The 26,482-nt window shown below is 39.8% G+C and overlaps 1 protein-coding gene across 2 annotated transcripts in view; it reads left to right on the top strand.

Annotated features, from left to right (window-relative positions):
* The window catches only part of MAN2A1 (mannosidase alpha class 2A member 1), a 316,852-nt gene that overhangs the window by 39,288 nt on the left and 251,082 nt on the right, over positions 1-26,482 (top strand). For both annotated transcript variants that reach the window (XM_075601938.1, XM_075601947.1), the window contains exon 3: positions 10,731-10,875. In XM_075601938.1, coding sequence (XP_075458053.1) covers positions 10,731-10,875 — 145 coding nt within the window. The remainder of the gene's footprint in view (positions 1-10,730; positions 10,876-26,482) is intronic.

Raw genomic sequence — 26,482 nt, 5'->3', positions numbered from 1 at the left:
TGAAGTGCATTATGAGGAGGATAGCAGTACAGCGAGCGGGTGATGAAGGGAATTGAGGTATCGATAATGGGAGAAATTGGGAGACATTTTGGGCATAAGCAAATGGGACTGTCAGAAAGCAAAGACGGGGTCAGGGCAAGAGAATGTGAGTACAAAGGTAAAAAGGCATCATTACATGTCCATAGGTTTTTACCAGCTTCAGTATTGGGAACAGAAACATGCTTTGTCTGCCCTTCTGCTACCGCATTTGAGATTATGCTCATAAAATAATCTATGATTAAATTATTTGAAGACTGCTGAATAGCTGTCTGACACCCAAAGAACACAGGTGCAAGGAAGGAGGAAATAAAGATCATGTCTCTTGAAGTAGTCTGTCTTTTGTTGGAGTCAACTCTGCCCACACTGACTTGGTTTACTGGGTGCAGGTGGGAATGTTGGAGACCCAGTAGGCCTCCTTTACTGCCACTGTTACACCTAAGAGCATCATTTTTTATCAATCAAGATTTGAAAGATTTGCTGTGACAGTTTCCTAAAGGAATTGTGCTTCTTGGGAATTGACCTGTAGCACAAAACTAAGTTACAGACCATGGCCCTGGAAGCAATGTACATTTTCATACATCCTCCATGCCATTGCACTCTTACAGAGATTGAGCTCTTACCAGTAGTAGAACAGACTTCTGGAAATATGCACATTTTTTCCTCCCCTTTTTTAGTTTTGTGGTCTAACCAAACTGATACCTAAATACTGTTAAACACTATCTCTATGGTATCTATCTTAAGGTTGAAAGTCCAATAGGAAATTCTGGGGCTCGAGAGTGATCGAACGAAGAAAGAGAAACTGAGGTCTCCCCTAAGCAAATATACTGCGTGTATATCTATATATGAGAAACCGATCAAGTCCATAGGTCCAATCATGGAGTGTTACTGAGGGGGTGTCCAATAGAGGATAAGGTAATAAGATGGCACCTACCTGGCCTCACTCTTATTCAGTCTGCAGCATCCAGGAAAAATGAACTGATGCCCAATTTTCTTATGAATCCATTGACACCTGGCATAACCCCCCAGAATATCCACTGCACTTCTCTCTCACTGGACTGGGTAAATCGCTGTTGCCTCACGGAGAGGGATATTCCTAATATCTTATTGTACATGATTCAATAAATCTTTTTTATATTTCAAGTCATCTTCCATTGGTGTGACGCAGTTTTTACTATTTTTTCTTTATTTTAAGGCCTGTGGCTTTTAAAAATGTTTCACAGGATGAGGTGTACATTCCATATAGACCTTCAATTTTTATCAAATTTTTTTTTTAATAGATTTTTCCTCACTTTTGAACTTTGTTTTTTCTTAACAGGTCAGGTATGTGTACTGTCGTTTAGAAACTAGGAAAAGTGATAACTACAATATTTTTTCTGTTTCTCCAGCGTTATTTAAACACAAGCCTCAGGGAGTGGGTTGTTTATAATTATTTCACTACTATGATTGACCTTTCTCCAGAATACAGCATGGCGACATGCATGTAAATTCAATGTATATAGTGTCTAATAAATGCATTTTGTGATGAGCATGTTGCAGCTTTGCTAAGCTTTCCTGCGGGGTAGTCTCTGCTCTTAAAATGTGAAAACATTTCCCATTTGAAATGTATTTAATTGAGTTGTGGTTTTTACTTCTAATCTGAACCGATGAACCCCACACATGACTATATTATTCTTATTACCAAAGCAATATAGTGATGAGCACCAAAAGGCTCATCGTTCTCGCAATCTTCTATTATTACAAGTATGATGGACGTGGTTTTAAATGTTAATCTCTTCTGTGACAACTACTTTAGTGATTCAAGAAACTCTGATATTCATACTATGCAAGTATAGATGCCCAACCTTAGACAGTCTCATTAGAATTATTGTAAAAACTTTTAAAGATCTTTTGATCTAGAAAGGATTAATAACATTAAAGTTTCCTATAGTCTAATATTTCTCCGAAGATTTCTTGCTATTGTGTACCATGGCTTGTGTTGCACGATATAAGCAATGCACATGAAAGCTAAGAGGCTTGTATTAGTGTGAGGCATTAGTCTTTGAAAATTAGTATTGAATCTGAGAAACTTCCATATTGCCATGTCATCTTGATGACAATCCAGACTGGGTACCCAAACCCTACTCTTCGTTTCAATCCTACCTAGTCAGCCGAATTAGTTGGGGGGCCTCTGAATTGGAAAACTTGTCAGTCAATCCCACCCCATCCTTATTTTCTATGATAAATTCGAAGGTGGGGTGGGTAAACTATGGCTGTACAAGGACTTGCAAAAAAACAAAACAAAAGGGAGTAGGCAGAAAATAAAACCCGTCCCAAGTTTTAATTTGCAAAGTAAATTCTAAATACTTTTAGGTGTCTGATTTGGGTAAAATGTATCAATCGCTTGGATGAGAACCCTTAAACATGTCACTTTAATTAGCTCACTTTGGTCTTTGGAGGGAGCGCCCCTTAAATGCTCGATAGGTTGCTAAAACTTTTGCTTCCAATATGTTTGTTTTTATATCGGTTAAACTCTGATTCAGAAAATTATCACAGTTCAAGTGATATATGTAAATTAAAATGTCCATAGAATTTACATTTGGAAAACTTTCCATTTTGTGGGTGTTTTTGAGGACGACAGGTGTCTGGCAATTAGATTTATTTGCAATCACATGGATAGTTGGCCCCACCTTCCAGCTTCTGCTTCCATGTGCCAGCATAGTTCTACATCTACATCCATTGCTGCTGTGATTAGGCACTGGAATTATGCGCAATTTATTTTTCATCAAAGATTATTTGCAGAAGTTTCTTTTCTGGCTGATCACAATGACACTTTACTTTGAGTGCAACACTATTTCCAAAGAGCAAATGTTCTCAGATTGTGCCAGAACGCTGTAATAATTTATTAACTATCCATGATTCTGCAATATTCTTCAATGATTCATAGCCTCATGTTCTTTATTCTGGGATTTGTCCAGTGAAGAACATATGAAAAAAATCCTGTGTAGAGTATGCTGAAATTATTGGAAAAATAATAATCCCAGTTGGAGTAAAAAAAAAAATAGTTGAAAACAATGTAAAATAAGGATAAAGTATATAAAGTGAAAATGACTAAATGTAGTCTTTTACTATCTAAAAAGATATATTAAATATACAGGAGTCAAAGCACCAAAATCAATAAAAATGATGAGTATAGTTTGGACAAAAATATATTTTGAAACAAGTATCTTTCACAATAGTATCAAGTTCTTTGCAGACAAGTCATAACATCAGTTATAAGGGGAAGGCATAAACAACAATAAGAATAAAAGTTGTATAGAGAGATCTCTTTACCAGCTACAGTTAAAATGTAGGTATCATAGAGATTTGACATTTAACTTAAAAGTAAATCCCGAAAACTCCGGGCAGACCAGTTAGATCACGAAAAAGTCTTTGACCCTAGTACAGTATGTATACTGGATAACCCCTATGGAGTAGCAAGAGTTAATTCGATATGGCATCCCATCATGGAAAGCAAATACAAGATTCCCTATAAACTAATTTCAAAATATCACTGTTAAAATATATTTAGGAAGAATCTGTAGTTCAATTCGTTGATGTACAGAGAATGCAATAGAATTAGAAATTGTTGGGGGTTTCAAAACTCTGTGGCTTCCGTGTAGAATTTATATGTCCAATTAAGTCTTTGCACTTCATGGTGGTTATTTAGTAAACTATAATGGGGCCAAAGACTATTTTACTATTTAACTGGTCTGCTTGGATTTTTAGGGTCTGCGTTTTACATTGTGGATTAAGTGATTTATGTAAAATTACAGTAGATGACGTTGAAAAAAGATATTGTGTACAACGAGTTCAATCTACGTTAAGTTTAGACAACAGGTACTTAGCCTATATTTCTATTTACAGTATATTGATCTAGAACAGGGGTGTGCAAGTTTCTGCGCTGCGCCCCCCCCCCTTTCCTGTGAACTGGCGTCAAAGGACGCCGCGGGTCATATGACGTCACGTGACCCCTGCAGCATAATTACTCTAGTGAAACATTATCCAAGTGATGTCTCAAGGGGAAAAATAGATCCATCCAGATTCCAATAATGATTTTCTCCCTAAATCAACATCCTTCCCATATTTACTTTTTTTTTTTTATATATATCTGTATAGCTTTCCTTTATAATGTACAAACAAGAGTACTAGAAACCCAATTAGGCACGCAATTCCCAAAGACTGAGTGTTATATGATTGAATTAAAATAAATTTTATTTATTCATCAACTTAAAAGAATGGGAGTTAAAATCCACTAAAGGACACACGCATAACAATCCTATGTCGAGTACTGGGTGTACTCTGGATTGAACAAGAAACGAAACAATTTGAGTAGGATTAGATCAATGTTTCGAATGAGGTACTGGTATACAGTTAACCTAATTAAAGGTGTTACTTCAACAGTGAGGAATACACAAACACTGAGTGTAGATGTAGGAGCCCATATAAATGGTTAAACCACTAGGGTGATAAAACCCTGTGACCACATAGGAAAAGTGCAGATATTAACTAGCAGTATGTACTGGAAAACAGCCAATCTGTGAATTGTATAGTTAATGCATAAATATGCATGCCTATGGTCTATGCAAAACAACCAATCAATGAGATGTATAGTTGCTGCATATATGCAAACCTATGGTCCAAGTCAAGTGTTAAGGACTACCTGTCATAAGTGTAATAAACTCAAAAAGCACTGGTTGCCAAAACACTGGAGATTCGGTTTGTCTTGTGAATACCTAAGCCTATATTGATGAATGGGTTAACCGCCCGTGTTCAGCGTTCCAATGCTACCGGAGGTGTATAACCTGATAGAGTAGTGTTAACCTAGAGAGCAATTAGCCCTATTCAGGCTCACGGAGTTGCTGGAGATATGCCAAGTCCATGTATTAAAAAAATGGACAGAGCCACATTACAACAGGGATACAAAATACACTCAGTAGTGTGTATACTCACTGTGAAGAAGAATGGACACCTGGATCTGTTTTAGGGTGAGTGCTTACACTCGCACGGTCTAGCAGCTGATCGCTATGCGACACTAGATGCTGCCACGCTTATGCCGACCGTGCGCGTGCACGTAATAGCCCTCTTTTCCTATGTGGTCACAGGGTTTTATCACCCTAGTGGGTTTTATCACCCTAGTGGTTTAACCATTTATATGGGCTCCTACATCTACACTCAGTGTTTGTGTATTCCTCACTGTTGAAGTAACACCTTTAATTAGGTTAACTGTATACCAGTACCTCATTCGAAACATTGATCTAATCCTACTCAAATTGTTTCGTTTCTTGTTCAATCCAGAGTACACCCAGTACTTGACATAGGATTGTTATGCGTGTGTCCTTTAGTGGATTTTAACCCCCATTCTCTTAAGTTGATGAATAAATAAAATTAATTTTAATTCAATCATATAACACTCAGTCTTTGGGAATTGAGTGCCTAATTGGGTTTCTAGTTCTCTTGTTTGTACATTCGGTTATACCCTTACCCAAGGCACCGCTCCCATAACAATATTTTCCAAACCACATTGCTGTAGCGGGGTACTCTACTATTATATAGCTTTCCTTTCTAGAAAGATATCCAACTTTAACAAAAAATATATATCTATTGGATCTGCCAACGCAATCTCCATGGGTAATGAATTCCACATTTTAACTGCCCTTACTGTAAAAAAACCCTTTCCTTTAGTGCTGGTGAAAATCTCTTTTCTCCAACCCAAAGGGATGCGCCAGAGTCCTTTGTACTGCCCTTGGGATGAATAGTTCTTTTGAAAGCTCCTTGTATTCTCCCCAAAATATATTTGTATATAGTTATCATATGCCCTCTAAGATGCCTCTTTTCTAATGTAAAGAAATGTAATTTAGCTAGCCTCTCCTCATAAATCAGATTATCCATCCCCTTTATTAATTTGATGGCTCTTCTATGCACTTTCTCTATATAGTTTACCCTTCTAAAAAGACATCAAAGCTTTTTATTTTTTATTTTATTTATTTTTGGAACCTTTTATAATTTCTGGCTAAAATTTTCTCAATGGCGATAAATGACGGTCAGACCATAACTGTCAGCACAACTATGTATACACAATATACCAATGATTAATATGCACATTCTCCAGTGGTATTAGGTAGGCTTGAAATGCATTACAGGCCTTTCCAGCAACAAAACTATTAAGCCAGATTTGTGTTGCACCACATTTTCTGTATTATGTTGCATAATACATGACATACTAAATTATTATTTGTAGTGTGATACAGTTTATGTAACTTGGAAGGGAGCTGGTTTTTCATGTTTTGTAACCTGTTGTATTCATAACATCCGCCAACAAGTCACTTTAATTATCCCTACTTTTGGGTGGTGTAAAGTTACTTATAATTACCAAAGGATTTAATTGCTGTGGACTAATTTTTATTATATTTGTGCTATAGTGTATTCACAAATCATTGTAGATTACGGGTAATATTCTCTAATAACTTTACTAGTCCTGGAAGTTTGTTGAAAGTTGTTCCTTTATGGTTACAGCATATTTTTCATAGATGGCTTTTTTTTGGTTCAAGATGCATGAGTTTTTGGCCCTTAAGAAAAGTGTTTAATAAATGTTGTATGATATGCACTTTTGAGTGTAATAGATTCATAAGGTCCCATTAAGATTTCTATAAAAAGAAAGCGCGAAGCGGCCTCGATGCATTAAAAGATATTTATTCACATGAACAATTAAAAACCGTGATATTACACTCTCTCATTTTTGAGGCAATGACAAACCTCAAAATATACTGGTGCTCCTTCCCTCTGTCTGGCATCCCGATGAACTTCCTTCAGACAACACAGGTCCTTGTCTCTCGGCCTCCCAGGGATCGAACCACTCTGCTGGTCTCGAAGTTGTGATGCAGCCACAGGGGGGTGGAGCATGAGGAGGGGGTGCCAGCACACAGGATTAACTCTGGATGCTCTATCCCTCATTCCTACGTGTTTCACAGGACCGTTGTCTGCTTCAGGAATATGGAGTATCCTATTGATACATTGTGGGTACACGGAGGAACAGAGCACCCAAAATTAATCCTGTATGCTGGCACCTCTCCATTGTGGTTACGTCAACTTCGAGACTGGAAGAGTGGTCAGGGCTCCGAGAGGCACGGACCACTGTGTTGTCCACAGGAATTTTATCGGGATGCCAAACAGGGGGAAGGTGCACCAGTATATTTTGTAACTTGTCATTGCCTCACAAATGTGAGTGTAGTAGTACCACTGTTATTAATTGTTGATGTGAATTAAAAAAACGAATGCACTATTGTAGGCTGCTTTACACGCTGTCGTTACAGAATTCTATTTTAATTGCTTATGTGTAGACTACCTTCAAGAGTAGCAGCAGCCCCCATTTGGGGACATGTTCATTTATTTAACCGAATGACTACTGGGATGAATGGACATTATTCAACTAATTTTCAATGACCTATTAGGCATTAGGCATTAGGGATTAGGCATTAGGATTAGGTCCTAATTACTTCAGGAAACTGTGACACTACTAATTTATTCCATTAACTGATCATTTACTGATAACCGTAACTCTTGCTGACAATTTCTACTGATATTATTATAATTTTTTAATGTATCTATTTTTTTATTATCGTTTCTCTTAAGTCATTGTTGGCGATGTTTTATGCATGCGATTATTCGTTCTAATATCCACTTATCCAGACTTTTGGGTGCTCACTACCTTTCTCTCCTCCCCCTCTTAGGTGGAACCCATTACATATTAGCTAATACTAATAAGCAGACGCCATGAGTTTTACATTCATTTATATCAGATAAAAAAATCTTCAGTGTGTATTTGTGGCACCTATTTAAGTTCTCCACTACATTTTGTAGTGTTCACAAATCACGCTAGCACAAATCATTTGAAAGTTATTAGTTACATCTAGACTAGCCACATTCCAGGCTGTTTTATTTTATTTATTTTTTAACACCTTTAATCCTAACATTTGCAAAAGAGCAAATATTGATGTTTTAAACTATTGTCTTTTTCATGGAATGGAAGCAGATTTTTAAAGCAGAAGTACAAAATGTTTTTTTTTGTCTAGTTATTTTACAGTTATATTTTTCAGCGTGATTCAAGAAAACAAATTTACACTAAAGTAAATGCTACTTTTTGTGCAAACTGTTTTTTGCTTTAAGTAAGGCTTCCTAGAAAACTAGATGCTGAAGTGTTTGCTATTGTATAGAGCCAAAATACAACTAGCAATATCATTTTGTAGGATACAACCTATTTTAGTTTATTTTTGACCTCGTTTCCCCGAAGCGTAGGTCACTTGTGGATAATAGTGAATGCATATTTAATGAGGCTTATTTAACTACAATACTGAAGGATCCTGTACAACATTGTACTGTATTGCATTCCCAAAGGTATTTGAATGTGTTAAGCAATCTTTATTGCGGTGCCAGGATGCTATAGGGTAATTGAGGTTGGACTGCTATAAATGTGTTAACACTTTCCTGAAAGTAGATTATACATCAAGAATTAGATGCTGCTTTGTGTAATTTCAGTCTTCCCAACCTCTTGAAGGGGATCAAAACGTTGAATTTGTTTTTGTATGTACTGTATCTACGTATGTATGTTTTTAGTGAAAAAAGAAATGCACTGTTTTTCCCTTTTAGTTTGAGAGTTTATCTAGAGTAAATCAACCTTCAAAGCGAGTACATTGCAAGCCTTCCTTCCACTTTGTCATTTTAGCTGCTCACTTCATACTCAAACGCTGATTCGTTGAACCACAATGTTTATATGATCTGTGCATTTTTTTTTTTTTTTGTAAAAGATAAACCTTTATAGTTGCAGGGCTGAAGTGGGGTCACCTGCATGAGAAAGAAGAGTGTTAGACATACACAACTGTAGCTCGCAATTGCCCAAATGAAAACACGTTGTGTAAAACTATTTTCCATTCTCATGTAAAGTAAGAAGCAAACTGCCGCCTTTGGGCATGCTATTAGGTTGTAGGCATACAATTCAAAATATTTTTAAACACTGTCTCACTAGATTAATTTATGTAGTTCCTAAAAAAAAAAAAAAAAAAAAAACCCAATAAAATGTAATTGTTGTTTTTTTGTACACCTATGGTGATCTTGACATAAAAGAAATGGTGATCTTGACAAAAGAAAGCATTGTTGAGAAACATTTTTTTTCAACTTCAAATTTTTCTTTATTGGGGTCACATAATCATACATTGTATCACATCCCATTGTGTTACTTCCCCCCAATAATATTTTTTAATCATTTATCAGGCTACGATAACTGCCACAGTACAGGACAAGGACATCACATACAGGACAGACAAGACAAACCAGACGACGGGCAGGGGAGGGGGGGGGGGGGAGGGAGGAGGGGGGAGAGGGTCGACTTAGGGTGTTCCTGCTGACGTGATGTCTTTTACGGGCCTCCTGTCGTGCTGGTTGGCACTCCTTGCTTCTGTCTCTGGCGTAAAATGTTTTCTCCGCTGATTTGTTTTGGGGGGCTACTACTCCGGGGGCTGTCCACTAACTGTTCGTCGCTATTTGTCGTTCAGTCTCTGACCCCCCAAGGAGAACGCGCCTGAACCTATTAACGCAAGATTGCGGTGGCATCCACCCCGGGGATATCTGTCTGAGTCAGCCAAGGCGACCAGACTTTTAAGTTGAGAAACATTTTAAGAAATAAACACTATTGATCTATAGATGTTTATTGTGGCAAAGCCGCACCTTGCATTCCAAAAAAGACAATTAAAGAAACTATCTAAATATGGGAAATGCAGCAAGAAATGTTAGGGTTTTCTGAACGATATCTTCCTTTCGGTCAATCGAGGCACTAAGCTACGGTTTGTGCACAGATTGCAGTTTGTAGAGTGCCAGGAGAATGATTTAGAGTTACTTAATTGACATAATAGAATAGGATGTTATATCCAGCACGTGCCATTTTTCACATTTTACCAGTAATTTATTCTAGTTGGTTTATAATTTAGCTAATTGGATAGATGGCACAATAGTGCTCACTAATAGATTAATGCATTTGTAGTTAAATTAGGTTGTTTGTACATTGATTTATGTTGATTTTATGTACTTTGATTTTTATTACCCCGAAGTAACTGAAGTTACCTCTGTTTTTACTTCAGTTGCCCCTTAAGAAAAAGACTACACCATTTGCAAAATAAAACTTAACCGGTTCTGCTGTATTTTTATTTAATTCTGTTGCCTTGCCGGGTGACCATAGAAAGCCTCATGACACTTGTTGCCACCCAAAAATATTTTGCTACAGAACGTTTTGTGGCATATCTAGGTTACATTGCTGTGCCTGTATTGTCACACAATATCATAACTTCTGCTAATTATGTTTGTTCCTTTGCATGTATCTTGAAAGATTGTCACTCAATGTTAACACTATATACAATTCTTAATATCTTTTCTTATTTTCTATTTAAACTTTTGTTGTCGGGGGGGGGGGGGGGGATTTTCAACACACTGCAGAGCAGGTCACATAGTCCCTCTAGAAGTGAAGTTGTTCACGTCAGTGTATAATTAACTGAAATACAATATGACCTCAAACAGAACAATCATTATTTAAAGAGCACAAAAATAAACAATTTTGTGCAGTTAGTTGAAATTTTCCTATACAATAAAACATTCTAATTTATCTAATTTGTTTTCCTTACATTTTCTAGATGCTGGATGTATATGACATTCTTCCATTTGATAATCCTGATGGTGGCGTTTGGAAGCAGGGTTTTGATATAACGTATGATGAACATGAATGGGATAATGAACTTCTTCAAGTTTTTGTTGTGCCTCACTCTCATAATGACCCAGGTAAAATGTGAATGCAAAGATGGATTTACTAATAATGTTATAAATGTACTTTTTAGATTTAAATAACACAAGTAAAAAAACAAAGCATGCACATACTTTAAATGGCAAATGTTAGATACTTTTATTACTTTTGAATTCGGTTTATTTATTGCAGACACTTGGCATTTTAAGTGGCAGAGCCAAAGCTCTGCTTTTTTGAGCCAATTTACATAGTAGTTAACTCTGCTGAAGACTCGCAGAATCTTTTTCACTTTGCTATTTGCTTGCTGTTAATAGGTGGCCTGAATTGATATGGTTGTCAGATCAATACATCACGCAGTATGATTATTATTTTTTATTCTTTATTTTTTTTTTAATTCAAGATTTTTAGTGCAACTGCTTTGGCTCTACAAGGAAACTGCTGACATAATGTGGCCACTGCTGCTTAAAATCACACTTCTTTCGTGCAGGTCAAAATATGAGATGTGGTTATTCATTAGGAATTCTCTGTGCGGCTTTAACATTTGGTATCACCTTGTAGAATTGATCATCTTTGTATTTTTGGGGGCCATATCTTTTTCAGTATTTTGCATGTAGAATTCTAATTAGTGCCTAGTATTGAAATGTCATTGCAATCAATAGACTACATGTAAACTAGAAATTTCTGACAATATCGAAAACCTGTGTGCAGGAAGTATGCACATAACTTTCCGTTTAATGCATTCTTTCAAAATGTTTCAGCCTATGAACCATGAAATTGAAATGGCTTGATTGATATGTGCTCATGTTTCATCTAATAGAATGATTAAAATACAATTACAGCACCTTTTGTCTACAGACTTGAGGTCTCTGGTGTCTTATCAACATTTGCAATATTTAGAGATCATATGTTGAGAAGAGATACAATCATCCGGATAGAAAATAAATAGGGATAGCACATTGCAAATTGAAATTCTGTACATCTTGAGATATGATGGTAGGATAAGAATGTGTTAACTCGTAAAATAAATTGTAACCAAGAGTATCTATTAAGTGGAAATGCAATTCAGCCTTTGTGAAAATGTGTCGTATTTGTGTCTCCTACTACATTGTACTCCTAATAAAAGGCGTTTGCCTTATCAATATAACATTGCACGGATAAGTTTGCGGTAATAAACTTAACAGAAAACAAAATTAATTACTTGATACAATACCATCAATCTAATTTAAAAAAAAAAATCTACATATTTTGTGGACTTCAATTATATTGGCTTGGTGACCCATGGCCCTTTCCTCTCTGTGCTTTATAATGAAATCACAAATCCGTATCACATACAGATGTGATCAGACTTACTGTTTTAGACACCGCAACCGTAACTCCGAAAAAAAACCCGCAGGAGTGGGGGATGTGGCAGCCACGACGGCGTTACGTGGGGTCCATTCCTTTCAATGGAACCTCCCGCAGTGTTAATCCTTCCAGGCCACAATTGGCATGTACACGGGACCGCGAGCAATTGTGGCGCTGGGAACAGTAAGACGGAGACATCTGTATATAAGTATTTTCCTTATTACATTTTCTGCAATTGCATCAACTACATAAAATACCATTGTCTTAACATAAAGGTTTGCTTTATGCAATATAAAAACTTAAGTGGAGGTATTTAATCATTTTTATCAGGACTTTCATAACCTAATTATTTCCCATGATGCAGTAATATTTAATTCTGTATAGACAGATGTACCTTCGGGAGTCCTATGACGTACAGCATAATTTCGCTTATGAAAATGTATTCATATTGTACATTAACTGGCAACATAAAAGATAATGTAGTAATGTAGTTATTGCAAAATACACTGAAGCTTGAGATCTTTATTTTGAGCATATAATTTGAAATAATCTTAACGATATTTTACTGGAGTGCTGTCCATAACAATTGCTCTGAAGAAACATGCTGTAAAATATTTATTATGTGACTGAAACTGTAGGATAATTGGTAAATAAAAAGATGAGGCATTATATTTTAATCATGTAGAACACCACTAATAATTAAATTATATACAGTAAGTGTTCTTAAATCACACCGATATGGTGTTCGAGTTTAAGAAACTCCAGCTTGAAAAGAAGATACCTTTTTTAAAGCAAGACAAAGAAAAGCCATAATATAAACAATTGCATCTTTTTTGGTGCTCACTGACCTTGTATAAGCCACTAGTGGTATTGTATTCATTCCATCCATCCTGATCAACGATCAGCTCGTAATCATGTAAATCTCATCTTACTGCATTCAGCATTAATATTTTGAGTTTAAGGTTGAGTTCATTATTGGACGAATTTAAAATCACTTTAGATAATGTCATGTCTGTCACTTGTATTCGACTAGTTCTAACTTTAACACCTAACTATTTTGAAAAGAAGTCGTAGATTATTAACACCTTCTGGAACATGGAAAACGTACGATCCCTTATAGCTTTCCACAGAAACTCCACACACTTGTATTGCAATTGTAACCATTCTGAAAATAGGCAGCTGCAACCAGATGTACTGCTCTATGTATATCTTTTATATAGCATCATCCAGGTACATGGCGCTTCACAGCAGTGATGCACGTGACGCACGTGACATAATATAACACCTAATGGGAACAAGCGCCGCAATCATACGCAACATTAGGAAAAGGAGTCTATTCAGTAATATCATGGGCATCCCGAGTAGTCTGACATACAAAAATAACCATTGTGGAGCACCAATTATTCTCCAAGACATGGAAATAGCATAGAGAATAAAAGAGAATAGGCACACAATAATGTTCCAAGAGTAATAAAGGGTTTGTCATCAATAGGTCATACTACTCACATTCCTGGCTTTATAAAGCTCTTCTTCCAAATCGTGGCAAAATCTGCAACAGTGTCCTGTGTGGCAAGAAAATCTCAGGGGAGAAGAGACTAAGTGCAGACTGTCTTACAGATCACTTTATACTTCAAATAAAACAATAAAATGCACACAGTATGAACATTCTTTAAAACATATAGTTGCTAAGTCAGGATCTCCCAAGCTGCAGTCTCACCGCTCTGGCTTGTCGGCATCTCACGTGACTGTCTCGTATATGTAACCGATACGCAGATGGAGGGTTGAGCAATGCGTCTCACTTGATCCCCAGACTCGACTCTACGCTTATCAACTCCAAGGCTTCCTCGGGAGTCAAAATCCTCCCGAGAAAGCCTTGAAGGTAAAATATGAGTCTGGGGATTGGGTGAGACTCGTTGCTCCACCTGGGTACTGGGTACATACTGTAGACGAGTCAGGATGATCACAAGTTCTTTGAAGAACTTTAATGAATATTGTAATCTTTTACATTAATAAAAGTAGGTGAATATTAAGAGGTGCAAATAGTCATAGGCAAAGCAGAAAAAAGGTATAGTACTTAGGTAGGCAGATGGATATCTATCTATCTAAAACTGAAAAATTGTTTGTGCGTTTGCTGATTGGTTGGTGGCGGCTCACGCTCTGATTGGCCTGCGGGGTGGGGTGACGTCAGAAACATGGCTACACACGCCCTCACCCTCAGTCTCCTCACACCGCGTGCCCCTCTGACCGAGAGCCACACGCCATGCACCCAGTGAATTTACCGTCCTGAGCCTCACATCCTGCTCACCGAGGCCTTCCACCTCTCACCCTCCACCCACCACTCCTCACCTCCAACCGCCCCGCCGCCTCTCACCTCCAGCCGCGCCGCCGCCTCACCCTCCAGCCGCCATAGCCTCACACCCTCCAGCCGCCGCATAGCCTCACCATCCAGCTGCCACATAGCCTCACACCCTCCACCCGCCCTGCCGCCTCACCCTCCACCGGCCAACCGCCGCCTCATTCGCCGGGGGGGAGGGGGGAAGAGTGATGTGAGGTGCAGGGGGGGAGAGTCCTGTGGGATGCAGGTGGGGGGACAGTGATGTCAGCTGCAGGGGAAGGGAGAGATGTGACTGAGGTGCGGGGGGGAGAGTGATGTGAGGTGCAGGGGGGGAGGGTGATGTGACATGCAAGGGTGAACGGAGAGAAAAAGAGAGAGGGGGCAGGGAGGGGAAGGGGGAGAGAGAGAGAGCTGAATGGGGAGAAATAGGGGGAGCGGGAAAATTAAATCCCGGGCAACGCCGGGTATATCGGCTAGTACTTTATATTCTGAAAGAGACTATAGGAACTGGAAAATGAATCTTCATGGTTTGAGTTGAACATGGTGCACTGCATCAGAAAAGAAACCTAGAATTAATCTATCTTATTTGGCGATTTTGTTTTCTGTCAAACTGGGGCTTTGTTAGTTGCATTTTTTAACTTGTTAATTTTATGAACTTGGTAACTGATTGGTACGATAACATTTTGCTGTGCAATAAATTGAGGCTACCTCCTTCTGATTTGGATTTTTAGAGAATATCTTTACGCACTCTGGGTCGCCTATTTTGCCAGACAAACTTCAAAATTTTCTTCTGTATATTATTTAGGTCTTTCTGACAAATTTTAACTGGGAGAGTTTGAAAGAGATAGAGGAGTCTAGGTAGGATATTCATTTTAATGGTAGTTATTCTCCCAAACCAGGATATTATATATGGATTCCAAGTGGTTAAATCCTTAGCTATCTGGTCGAAAAAGGGTTTAAAATGTTGTATAAAGTCGAGTAATCTTTTGTTAATTGGACCCCTAGATATTTAATACAGTATGGTTCGAGTTCCATTTAAAGTCAAAATTTAGTTGGAGTAATTTTACTAATTCTTTAGGGAGAATTAAACTAAGGGCCATGGATTTGGAATGATTAATTTTATATCCTGAAAGGGTGCCGAATTCTGATAGATCATGAAAAAGGTTAGGGAGGGATGTAAGATGTTTTGAGAGCGTCAATAGTATATCATCCGCAAAAAGAGCTATTTTGAATTCTTCCTGACCAACAGGAATACCCGCAATATTGGGGTTCATACTTATCCGGCATGCTAATGGTTCTATGGCTAAGGCAAACAACAGAGGTGAGAGCGGACAACCCTGTCTAGTTCCATTTGATATTGAAAAGGGATCAGATAGGGAGTTGTTCGTCCTCACCATGGCCATTGGTGTGGAGTATAGTGTGTTTATGCTATTTAGTATTTTGGCTGTGAATCGCATCTGCGAAAGCGTAGCTGACATAAACTGCCAGTCTAATCGATCGAACGCTTTTTCTGCGTCTAAAGAGAGTAATAGAGATGGGCACTTTGTGTTTTGTGCTATGTGTATTAGATTCACTGTCCTCCTAGTGTTGTCAAGGGCTTGTCTGCCCAGGACGAATCCCACCTGGTCCGGATGAACCAGTTTAGGGAGGATATTATTTAATCTGTTGGCTAAGATCTTTGCATAAAGTTTTAGATCATTATTTAACAATGAGATAGGTCTGTAGTTAGAGCACAGCAGAGGATCTTTCCTCTCTTTTGGGATTACCACAATGGTAGCGCGAAGGCCTAGTAGCATCTCATTAAATACTTTGGTAAGAAATGGGAGGAGCATTGCAGAATATTTCTTGTAATAAAGATTAGAAAATCCATCTGGACCAGGGGCCTTCCCAATTTTCAGGGATTTTATGGCGTCCATAATTTCCAGGGGCTCTATAGATTTTTCGAGGTTTATGATATTGTTCGGGTCTAGAGTGGGGAGTCGGCATTCTGCTAGATAATTTCGAATCTTTATTGCTCTTTTGTTTTTAGCCGAGTCTCCCGTTGGGCCTGGTAGGTTGTATAGGGATGTGTAATAGTCCTTAAATGCGTCGCTTATAATTTTGGGATTGTGGGATTGTAACAGGGGATTTATCCCTGTTCAGTAATGTGCCTTTAATCTAGCAGTGTGGTAGTTCATTACTAAACACCACCTGCCTGATTAGATTGCTTACAAAAACCTGTCTGTTCAGACAGGAAGTGACTCCTTAGCTCACTTTTGAGCTGACCTTTGGAGAGACCACATGTCTTGAGCTCTGTCAGAAAACACAGCAGAGCTGATTTCAAGACACAGGGAAAACTACTAAACCTGAAGCTGACACTCCCTGAGTGAAGGGAGCTGAACCAGGAACTGAGAAGATTTTCCCTCCAAGAACCAAATAAGACTTCTAAACCTGGACGTTGATATTTTCTGTGCACGCACGGGTGCAGTTCCAGGAGAGCAGAGAAGCTTACTCTACAGCTGATAAACAGATAAGACTTTCATTATTAAGAGACTGCTTATATCTGCTTATTTTCATGCTATATGTTTTGGGGTGAGAGAAATGCTTGACTAGGGAGATGTGAATTAATTGCATAGTATTTTTACTAGAAATACTCCCAAGTGAATGGAAGCTTTGTTCCCCCCCCCTTGTTTGGATGTTTTCCTGATAAAAAGGAAAAGGCACAATAAAGCCTTATTATAATTTTACCTTATAAAAGCCTCCTAATTGTGTACCTCTGTGTACGTTCCGTCTACAGGGATACTGAGCCATTTTTAGTGTGGATGTTATGAATTTTAGCTTTAGCTTGTTTTTGCTTTAATTTGCATGCCAGCATTCTATCTGCTTTATTACTTTTTTCGTAATATTTCTGTTGGGACCATCTTATAGCTCTTTCTGCGTTTGACACCAGAAAAAGGTTTAGTTCGCCCCTCACTGAGATTATCTGCCTATAGTTTTTTCGAGATGGGTTTGACTTGTGAATAAATTCTAGTTCTGATAGTTTTTGTTAGTGTTTCAATTTGTTTTGTTTTTTCTTTTTTTTTTCTGAGAAGCCAAGGCAATCAGTTTGCCTCTTATCACTGATTTGTGGGCCTCCCAAAGGGTAAAAGAGGAAACCTCTGGGGTATTGTTTAATTCAAAGTATTGGGCCAGTTCTTTTTCTATTAGTTGGAGATTTTGTGGGTTCAGTAGTAGGGATTCATTCAAGGACCACGATCTTGTTTTAATTCTGGAAGTGAGGCCAGCCAATTTGGTTATAAGCGTAGAGTGGTCTGACCAAGCAGAGGGGGCGATTACTGCTGAGGAAATATTATCGCTAATTTGTTGGTCTATTAGAATATAGTCGATTCGAGAATAGCTATTATGGGGGTGAGAGAAAAAGGAGAAATCCTTTACATTGCTATTAACTAATCTCCAGGAGTCTACTAACAATAGATCCTTGGTCATAGATACAAGTCCCCGAGTAGAGGGAACTATTTTTTGTGGCTGGAGGGGGACTGGGAGATTTATCTAGATTTGGGTCCATAATTGCATTTAGATCTCCTGCTAAAATTAAAAGGCCTTTCTGGACAGAGAAGATTAAATTTGTTAGTTCCTGGAAAAAGGATTCTTGATTTTCGTTAGGGGCATAAGTGTTGACTATTGTTATATCAGTTGAGTCCAGTGACCCTGTAATGATTAGAATTCTCCCAGCGAGATCACTTTTAATTTGATTTACTTTGAAGTTTAAATTTTTATGGAAAAGTGTGGCTACGCCATTTTTTTTTTTTTCGTGGGAGCTGAGGAGTGGTAGACTAGGGGGTAGTCATTGCTGAACAGCAGTGACTGATCCTCCTTTTTCAAATGAGTTTCTTGTAGCAAGATTATATCTCCTGCCAATCTTTTGGCTTCCGAAAGGGCAATACGTCTCTTTCGGGGGGTGTTTAAGCCCTTGGTGTTTTGGGATATTATATTAATCGGCATGGTGGTGGTTCAAGATTCTATAATACAAATGAACAGAGCGATAACTTACATATAGTTAAAGAGTCGGTACATCCGTCTTCGGAAACGATCTGGTATGAGAACATATACAACGAGAGATATACATATTATTACATAGTAGTGGCAAATGCTTGCAAAACTTGGAGGAGGGGAGGGATAGAGAGGGAGGGGACCCCGGCTTCCAAACATTGTTTGGGGGGACCAGCCATAGTGGGACCCGTGGTGCGAGTCTCTCGCACTCACAGGTTAAATGAACGTGAGGGGGGCGGGCAGTGGCCCAGCGGCTCGACGCCGCAGTGCTCCTTTGTTTAGGAGCTAAGCTTTCGAAAAGGGAAAACAAAATCACCCCAAAGAGTACGGGGTGGGTTGTGTGTGTGATCTTACACATCAGGGAAATAAAAGCAAGAATGGGGGGCATTGAACGTTATAACTGTTTACATCAACATATCCTTTCTCAATTTTAGAAGCATTAAGTAGGGTTGACTGGCAGCTATGGTTTGGCAGACTCTACATTTGTAGTCTACAGGGGGAGAGGGATAAATAACATGGAAAAAGTTACCTAAAACGTAACCTTTAATATTTTAACCTGTAATAGAGAATTGGTAGCTGAACTTTGGGAGATCAATTCTATTATAGACAACATATGGACTTATATTACAAATACACTTTTATCTAGAAAACAGTTCCAAACAAACATTGTGTGTCAGTCACTTTAAGTGTTCGGGTTAGTTCAAACTGGTTATCAAACTTTGAATGACTCGAACTTGTGGGTAACTTGGGAGAACAGTTTCACAATGAACGAGGAAATAACCTAGATTTTGGGACTTGTACATTCTAGCAACGTAGAAGCTAAAAACTCGGTAACTTCTTGATGTGCAGGTTGTCGTGGTCGTTGTGACTTGATCGAGTTGGTTGATGTGTTCCAGGTACCGCAACCGTTGGTTAGAGTTTAGGTGGGTTACTGAAGTGGACCACGTCTCGATTAGAGCCTTTAGTCCAGGCCATGTTTTGGCTTGTCTGCCATCTTAAATGGGTGTTAAGTAAGTATCCAGCTCTAGTTCTTCAAGTGGGTTGGGTCTTTGCTCGCCCAGAGGTTGGTGTTTTCACCCATGCCTGGCGTTGTGTCTTAGGTGAATGACGAGGCTTTTGAGAGGCCTCCGGATCCTCTTGTTCAAGTAGACCCAATGATCGTAGTTTTTCCTCACCTTCTTCTGGTGAGAGTAGAATGTACATCGTCTCTTGGTAAGTGAACAATATTTTGCACGGGAAACCCCAGCGATAGCGGATTTTATTGTTCCGCAGTGAGTTGGTGATCTGCGCGAACATTCTCTGCTTATTCAGCGTGATTTGAGCCAAGTCCGGAAAGATGAGGAGAGGAACGTTATCCTGCTCTATCTTTGGGGTGGTTCTAGCGGCTCTCAATATTTCCTCTTTAATACGGAAATAGTGTAGGCGTGTAATCACGTCTCGTGGCTTTGCTGGGTCTAGGCCTTTCGGTCTAGGAAGCCTATGGGCTCTGTCCATCTGAAGTTTTTCATCCGATGTTTCAGGTAACAGGGACATGAAAAGCCGAGTGAGATATGCGTCCAATTGGGCATTGTCCACTTCTTCCGGGATACCTCTGATCCGCAGGTTATTGCATCTTGACCGGTTCTCCGTATCCTCCAGTTTTTCAAAAATTGTTTTGACTTGAGTTTTTAATTCCTCGATATCTTGCGTTTGAGTCTCCTGTGCAAGGGCGGTGTTGTCCACCTTCTCCTCCAAGTCCACAATGCGGTCTCCTATGGACGCAATCTCCTCTCTGATGCTGCGGCGGAAGCTCTGCATCTCAGAGTGGAAAGAGCTTTTTAGTTCTTGTACAAACACCATAATTTCTTTACGGTTAAGTGGAGCGTCTGTCTCTTCAGAGTCTAGCTCTGAATCTGCGTCTCCGCCTGCGGTAGACGCTTCTTGATCTTTGGTATTTTTTTTTTGGAAGAAAAGGGATGCCTGACGCCTGGCCACCGGTTTTTTTTGTTTAGTGGATGGCATGTTTGTTGTTTTTACTTAGTACGTTTTTGACTTTGAATAGAGCTGAATATATTTAGGTGATGTAAAAAAAAAAAAGTTACGTTGGAATAAGCCCCCTCATTCCTATGAAGACCTGATCACACACACATTGGTAGCAGTTCCATAATTGCTTTTAATTGAGCCTTTGCTTTGTTCCATGTGACCTTGATCTCTCCCTTCTCATCTGAGCAGGATTTAAAGACTGTGGTGGGCCAAGTGGAACGTTTATTGAGGATGTTGGGACTCACAATAAGGATGAATTGTGGGGGAGGGAGAGTGAGTGAATTTTTATTAACACTTTCTTCCAGCTCTTTATTTTCAGAAAAACTGTATCTTTTATTTATTTAAATGCAGTTTGTGCTGGTTGGGAGGAGCAAGATGGCCGCCAACCACCTCTCAGCAGTGTCTGAGTTGGTTGGGTGGACCAAGATGGCCGCCGGCTATTCCCCAGCATTGGCCGGATGGGTGAACCAAGATGGCTACCGGCCACCACTCAAACAGGGCCGCGCCTAGTGGTGAGTCTTTCCCCCTCTGGTTGGATCGTCCCCCCCCCCTCCCTCACACGGAGCTCACAGGGCCCTGGAGCCACAAGGGAAGTCACCTGCTCCGGCTCCGCCGCGCCTCCGGTCGGTAGCTGTCAGCGCCTCAGGCTTTGGCCGGCGCCATCTTGCTGCTCCGACAGGGCACGGGCTCGGGCGTGTGGGGATGTGTTTGTGAGGGAGATGGTTGTGTGAGGGGGCGGGCGGCGACTCCCCGTCTGCTGCAGCGCACCTCCGCCTAGTTCTGTAAAGCGCGGGGACTCCCCTTACCTCCTTCCGTGTCTCCTATATCGGCTGGCTGTAATGCAGCCTCCCGGTCCCGGCGGCCATCTTGGAATCACTTTGGAGGCAGAGGGGGGACCCGCGATCGATTTGGCGGCCACGGAGTGAGGTCCAGACACACTGGGGGGAGCCCAAAGGTGCACTTGTTTGTACCAGTCCTTGGCAAGTGATTATGGGGTGTTTTGCCCCCGATCTTCAGGTTCTATGGGGTTTGATCGGCAGTTTCCTGAGGAGCAGAGCAAACTGCGACTAGCATGCTCAGCCTCCTGGCCACGCCCCCCTAATCTAACCACAAATAGTAAATTTTACACAGTTCACTGTAGCAAGAGCGAAGCATTCTTTTGTTGGATTATAAATTGTCTAATTCTCATAAATGTTTTAAAAGAGGGAAATTAATTTTCCTTGCGCTCAGTCTTCATGCGTTTCAACACCAACGACTCTAGTGATCAAAGTAATCTGCATGCATAATTTATATACTTTTTTTTGTCTAAAAGCAGAGGCAATTTAATTAAAATTGAAATCATGAAGATTCTCTATTATAATTTTGTTCTGAAGCAAAATTATATTAGCAGGTCTGGTTCTCCATTCAGGACTTAAGTCAGCTACTGTATCCCTGCTCACTGATCTTCTGAAAAGGGGACCTTTTTATATGGGGAATTCCTCCTAGTATCACAGTGAACTAATTTTAGTGATTTGTTTAATTGGTCTCCTCTGGGTAATTGTTTTTTTTTTTTTATATGCCCAAATCTGACAACCTATACAGGCATACCCCGCTTTAAGTACACTCACTTTAAGTACACTCGCGAATAAGTACATATCGCCCAATAGGCAAACGGCAGCTCACGCATGCGCCTGTCATCACGTCCTGAACAGCAATACCGGCTCCCTACCTGTACCGAAGCTGTGCGCAAGCTGGGAGACTATAGAGCCTGTTACACATGTGTTATTTACATCAGTTATGCACGTATATGATGTTTGCAGTACAGTACATGCATCGATAAGTGGGAAAAAGGTAGTGCTTCACTTTAAGTACATTTTCGCTTTACATACATGCTCCGGTCCCATTGCGTATGTTAATGCGGGGTATGCCTGTAAGTATTTTTGTGTGTTAAAGTTTAGACTTCTAAGGGATTTGATTTACCCTGACGCCTTCCTTTTGGGTGATGTCAGTGTTTAGCAAGTAATTACTGTATACAGCCCTTCCATACCTTGGAGTCCTCCTTCCATACCTTCTCTAACTTATATTGCTCCTCTGATCAGAACAGGGTGGTAGAAGGTTAAAGAAAACACTTGATTGGCAAACACTTTCCCATTTAGAGGCAACTAAGAAATTCACCTGTCTGACTGTGGGACTGCATCGTAAATGCTGCAATCCCACTGACTAAACCCCCCATTTTTTAAAGGATTGGAAAGGGTTGTGCTCCTGTGCTGGACCACTTGCTTCATGAGATACTTACCGTTGAAGTTACCGACATTTACTTGCTCGTTTTTGTTTCAATTTTTTTTTATTAGGCAGATATGACATTACAGGGTATAGATAATACAAACAGTAAGCCCGCCTAATACACCTTTTTTTTTTTTTTTTTCTTAACTGGGAAGAAAAGAGGAAAGGCTCAACGTCTCCTTGACCATATGTGGTCCAACGGGGCGGCGCGAGCATGGAAACAGAGAGGGGATAGAGAAGAGAGGGGTGGAGCGGGGGGGGGGGGGGGGTGGGGAGGGTGTAATGGGGAAAGGTCTTATTCCCTAGCTTCTTGGCAGTTCTGGTTTTGATCTTGATGTCCATTGGGTCTCTGATCTGTTAAGGGGTGTTTCGTCTTAGGAGCGCCATGTGGGTGTACAATGGATCCCAAATATTAGTGAATGAGGTAGAGGACCTTTTAAGGAAAGCCGACAATTTCTCCATGTCCATTACTTCTTGCACCCTTTTTATTATTGTTTGTTTGGAGGGGGGAGACACTTTCTTCCAGGCGGCAGCCACCGCACATCTGGCCGCCGTAAGAATAAAGGAGACTAATTTTCCTGTTGGCCGGTCCAGATAGTCTAGTGGCCTGGCCAGCAGGTAGGTCAGCGGTTCAATGGGTATTGTGAGGTCTGTGACCTCCTCTATTAATTTTTGTGTCGTTTCCCAGTATTTTTGAATTTCCGGACATGTCCACCAAATGTGGGCCATGTCCCCCTTTTGACCGCAGCCTCTCCAGCATAGATCGGATGCCAGGGGGTAGATTTGATTTAGTCTGGCTGGGGTAAGATACCAGCGGAACATTATTTTGTAAATATTTTCTCTGATTGTGGTACATATAGAAGTTCCTGAGGCATTTTCCCATACTTGCTCGTTTTTGAAGGTTTATTTGCTATCCCATAAGAAGTCATAAGCAATGATGGTTCCCTATTGGCCTGATATTTAGCCACCATTTTGTGTATCCCCCCCCTTCCCGGGTCCTATCCTGTAAATAGGAGGAAAAAAACAACATATAAAAAAAGTTTGCGGGATTGCGACCTTAAGAGAACTGTATAAATAATATATAATGTGCTCTTTTTAATTATAGAATTGCCGACCATTGCTTTTCATGTACTCCATAAAGCAACTCAGTGGCTGACATTTACTGAAAAAACAGCAGTAGATAAAGCAGTAGTTCTACTCCAAATAAAATGTGTGTGTATAATAACATATTATATAAAACTATATTTGTTCACACCTGAAACTCCAAAATAAAAGCGCCTTAAATTAGGTGAATGGAGCAGTAGAAACATTGACGGCCAATTTAATCTGCATACAGTATGTGCAGTAGTACAGCTATTCATTTTATACTGTTAAGTATGAACATGTTTGAGAGAAAAGGATGCTATTGTGCCATTCCTGACTTGCATCCTTCAAAGCACTGTGTTGCTGGATCTATCAGTGAAAAGGACTCATACAGTATTTACCAATATTTGGTTGTGGGTCAAATCACTCTTTTATTGAATTCTGTGCTTGAACGCTAGGCATTGCTGGCCCTGCTAGCTCCAGAAGGGTGAAATTATGAAAAAAAAAGTATTATATTACTCTTTATTGGAAAAAAAAATAAGAAACTAGTGTGCAATTTCAAACTCACGCAATTTTGCAAATTGGTGTCAGAATCGGGCAATACAGATGTTGTACACCAATTGCATACCTCTCTAACATTGTAAGTAAAGAAACAGTTCAGGTCATAAGTGTCATTCTTTTCATGATGAAAACTCCCATTTGAAGAGGAAATTTAAGGTCAAATACTTTGGCTATAGACCATTTTTATTTCAGCTACAGCGAGGGTTACTTTATAATAGTATTTTTGAGCACAGTCTTCTTTTTCAAGACATTTGAATTATGTTGTCATATCCCCAAGGATTAGGGTCCTACTGCATACATGAAGCTAAAATGTGTTTTATTCTCCCAAGCTGTGACCTCATACTTTAGTTGACCCAATCTTGTAGATGAAAATATCAACGTACAAGTGCATCACATATTGTGTGATTTACTGCTTTTTTGGCAGATTTCCTTGAATGCAATTTTTTTTAGTTCACTGTCGGACACAATGCAATTTCCTAAAAAATATTTCTGCAGATATTTTCCATATACTCTTAAAAAGATGCCATACGCAGTGGAAGGAATAATTTAAGAGGTTTTCTGGTTTTAAACATTTTTAGTAAAATCAGAAGTGTACTTTTTTGCGTTTCATGTGCTTGAAATTGACATAATTCCATAGTAATTCTGTTGCACATTTCGTTTTAACTTCTAAAAATAAATTTAAAAGCGTGTAGAACAGTCACCTTTTCGCTACTTTTATTTATGGTACAGTAAATTCCAGGTATAGATGTCAATGTAATTTAACATAACTTTCAACTCTCCATAGATGAGAGACAGATGCAAAGAAATTAAATTATCTAGCTGCATACTGTAGATACTTCTAACACTTGTGATAAAACCATGTTCAAGTGACTAGGTTTTTTTATTTTTAAGACCTTATTTGCAACAATTTTTTCTTAATTGTCCCCCATAATCACTACCACAATCATTACAGCTGAAGTGGTGTGCTCTATCTGTATCCCCCAGGTTTTATTTTTGCCATTCCCAATTTGAGGTAGGACTTTCAAATGAAATGCTCCTTCCTTTCTTAATATGGCAGCCGCCCTATTTGGTACTCTTTCCCGGAATCCCTGGGATCTATGCTGCACGCAACTGCTTTCCGTGGGACACCACCTTTTGTACCGTAGGGAAAGGGAAGGGATCCTCAGGCGCGTCGTTCTGCTTGTGGAAGCGGCCAAATAATATTGGCATAGGGAGGAGATATGTCCAGACTCCACAGAGCGTCCCTCTAGAAGATGGGTTGTCTTGTGTAGCCTGGATTCCAGCTGGTAGAATCTTGGGATAGTGCGTGGAGTTCAGCAAGCGGCAGGGAAAGTCTCCACAAGCCGGTGCACGAACTGGGTCCTTCTCCGTCTGCTTTCCTCTTTGCACACACCTTACACAGCTCCCGTTTCGTCGCGCATGCGCATGCGCTCCAGGCGAGAAAACCGTCAGACGCGTTTCGCATTAGCTTCCTCCTACTTCACTGAGGAAGCTAATGCGAAAAGCGTCTGACGGTTTTCTCGCCTGGAGCGCATGCGCGACGAAACGGGAGCTGTGTAAGGTGTGTGCAAAGAGAAAAGCAGACGGAGAAGGACCAAGTTCGTGCACCGGCTTGTGGAGACTTTCCCTGCCGCTTGCTGAACTCCACGCACTATCCCAAGATTCTACCAGCTGGAATCCAGGCCACACAAGACAACCCATCTTCTAGAGGGACGCTCTGTGGAGTCTGGACATATCTCCTCCCTATGCCAATATTATTTGGCCGCTTCCACAAGCAGAACGACGCGCCTGAGGATCCCTCCCCTTTTCCCTTCTCTACATCAATACAGAGGTTGGCGAATCACCTCTGAGAGACTCGGGCAGCGGAACTGTATTGTGTGAAGGACTGAAGTTATGAATTGTACAGTAGGACTTTTTGGCGCAACTATTCTATCTCCTTTTAACCTTTTGTACCGTGACTGGCTCGCTTTCTATTTCTCCTATCAGCTGGTTCTACTGGGAAACCACTG

Source organism: Ascaphus truei, chromosome 1, assembly GCF_040206685.1.
Source record: "Ascaphus truei isolate aAscTru1 chromosome 1, aAscTru1.hap1, whole genome shotgun sequence".
NCBI classification, from domain to species: domain Eukaryota; kingdom Metazoa; phylum Chordata; class Amphibia; order Anura; family Ascaphidae; genus Ascaphus; species Ascaphus truei.
The sequence above is the reverse complement of the archived record's forward strand: the minus strand, read 5'-3'. Positions and strand labels throughout refer to the sequence as shown.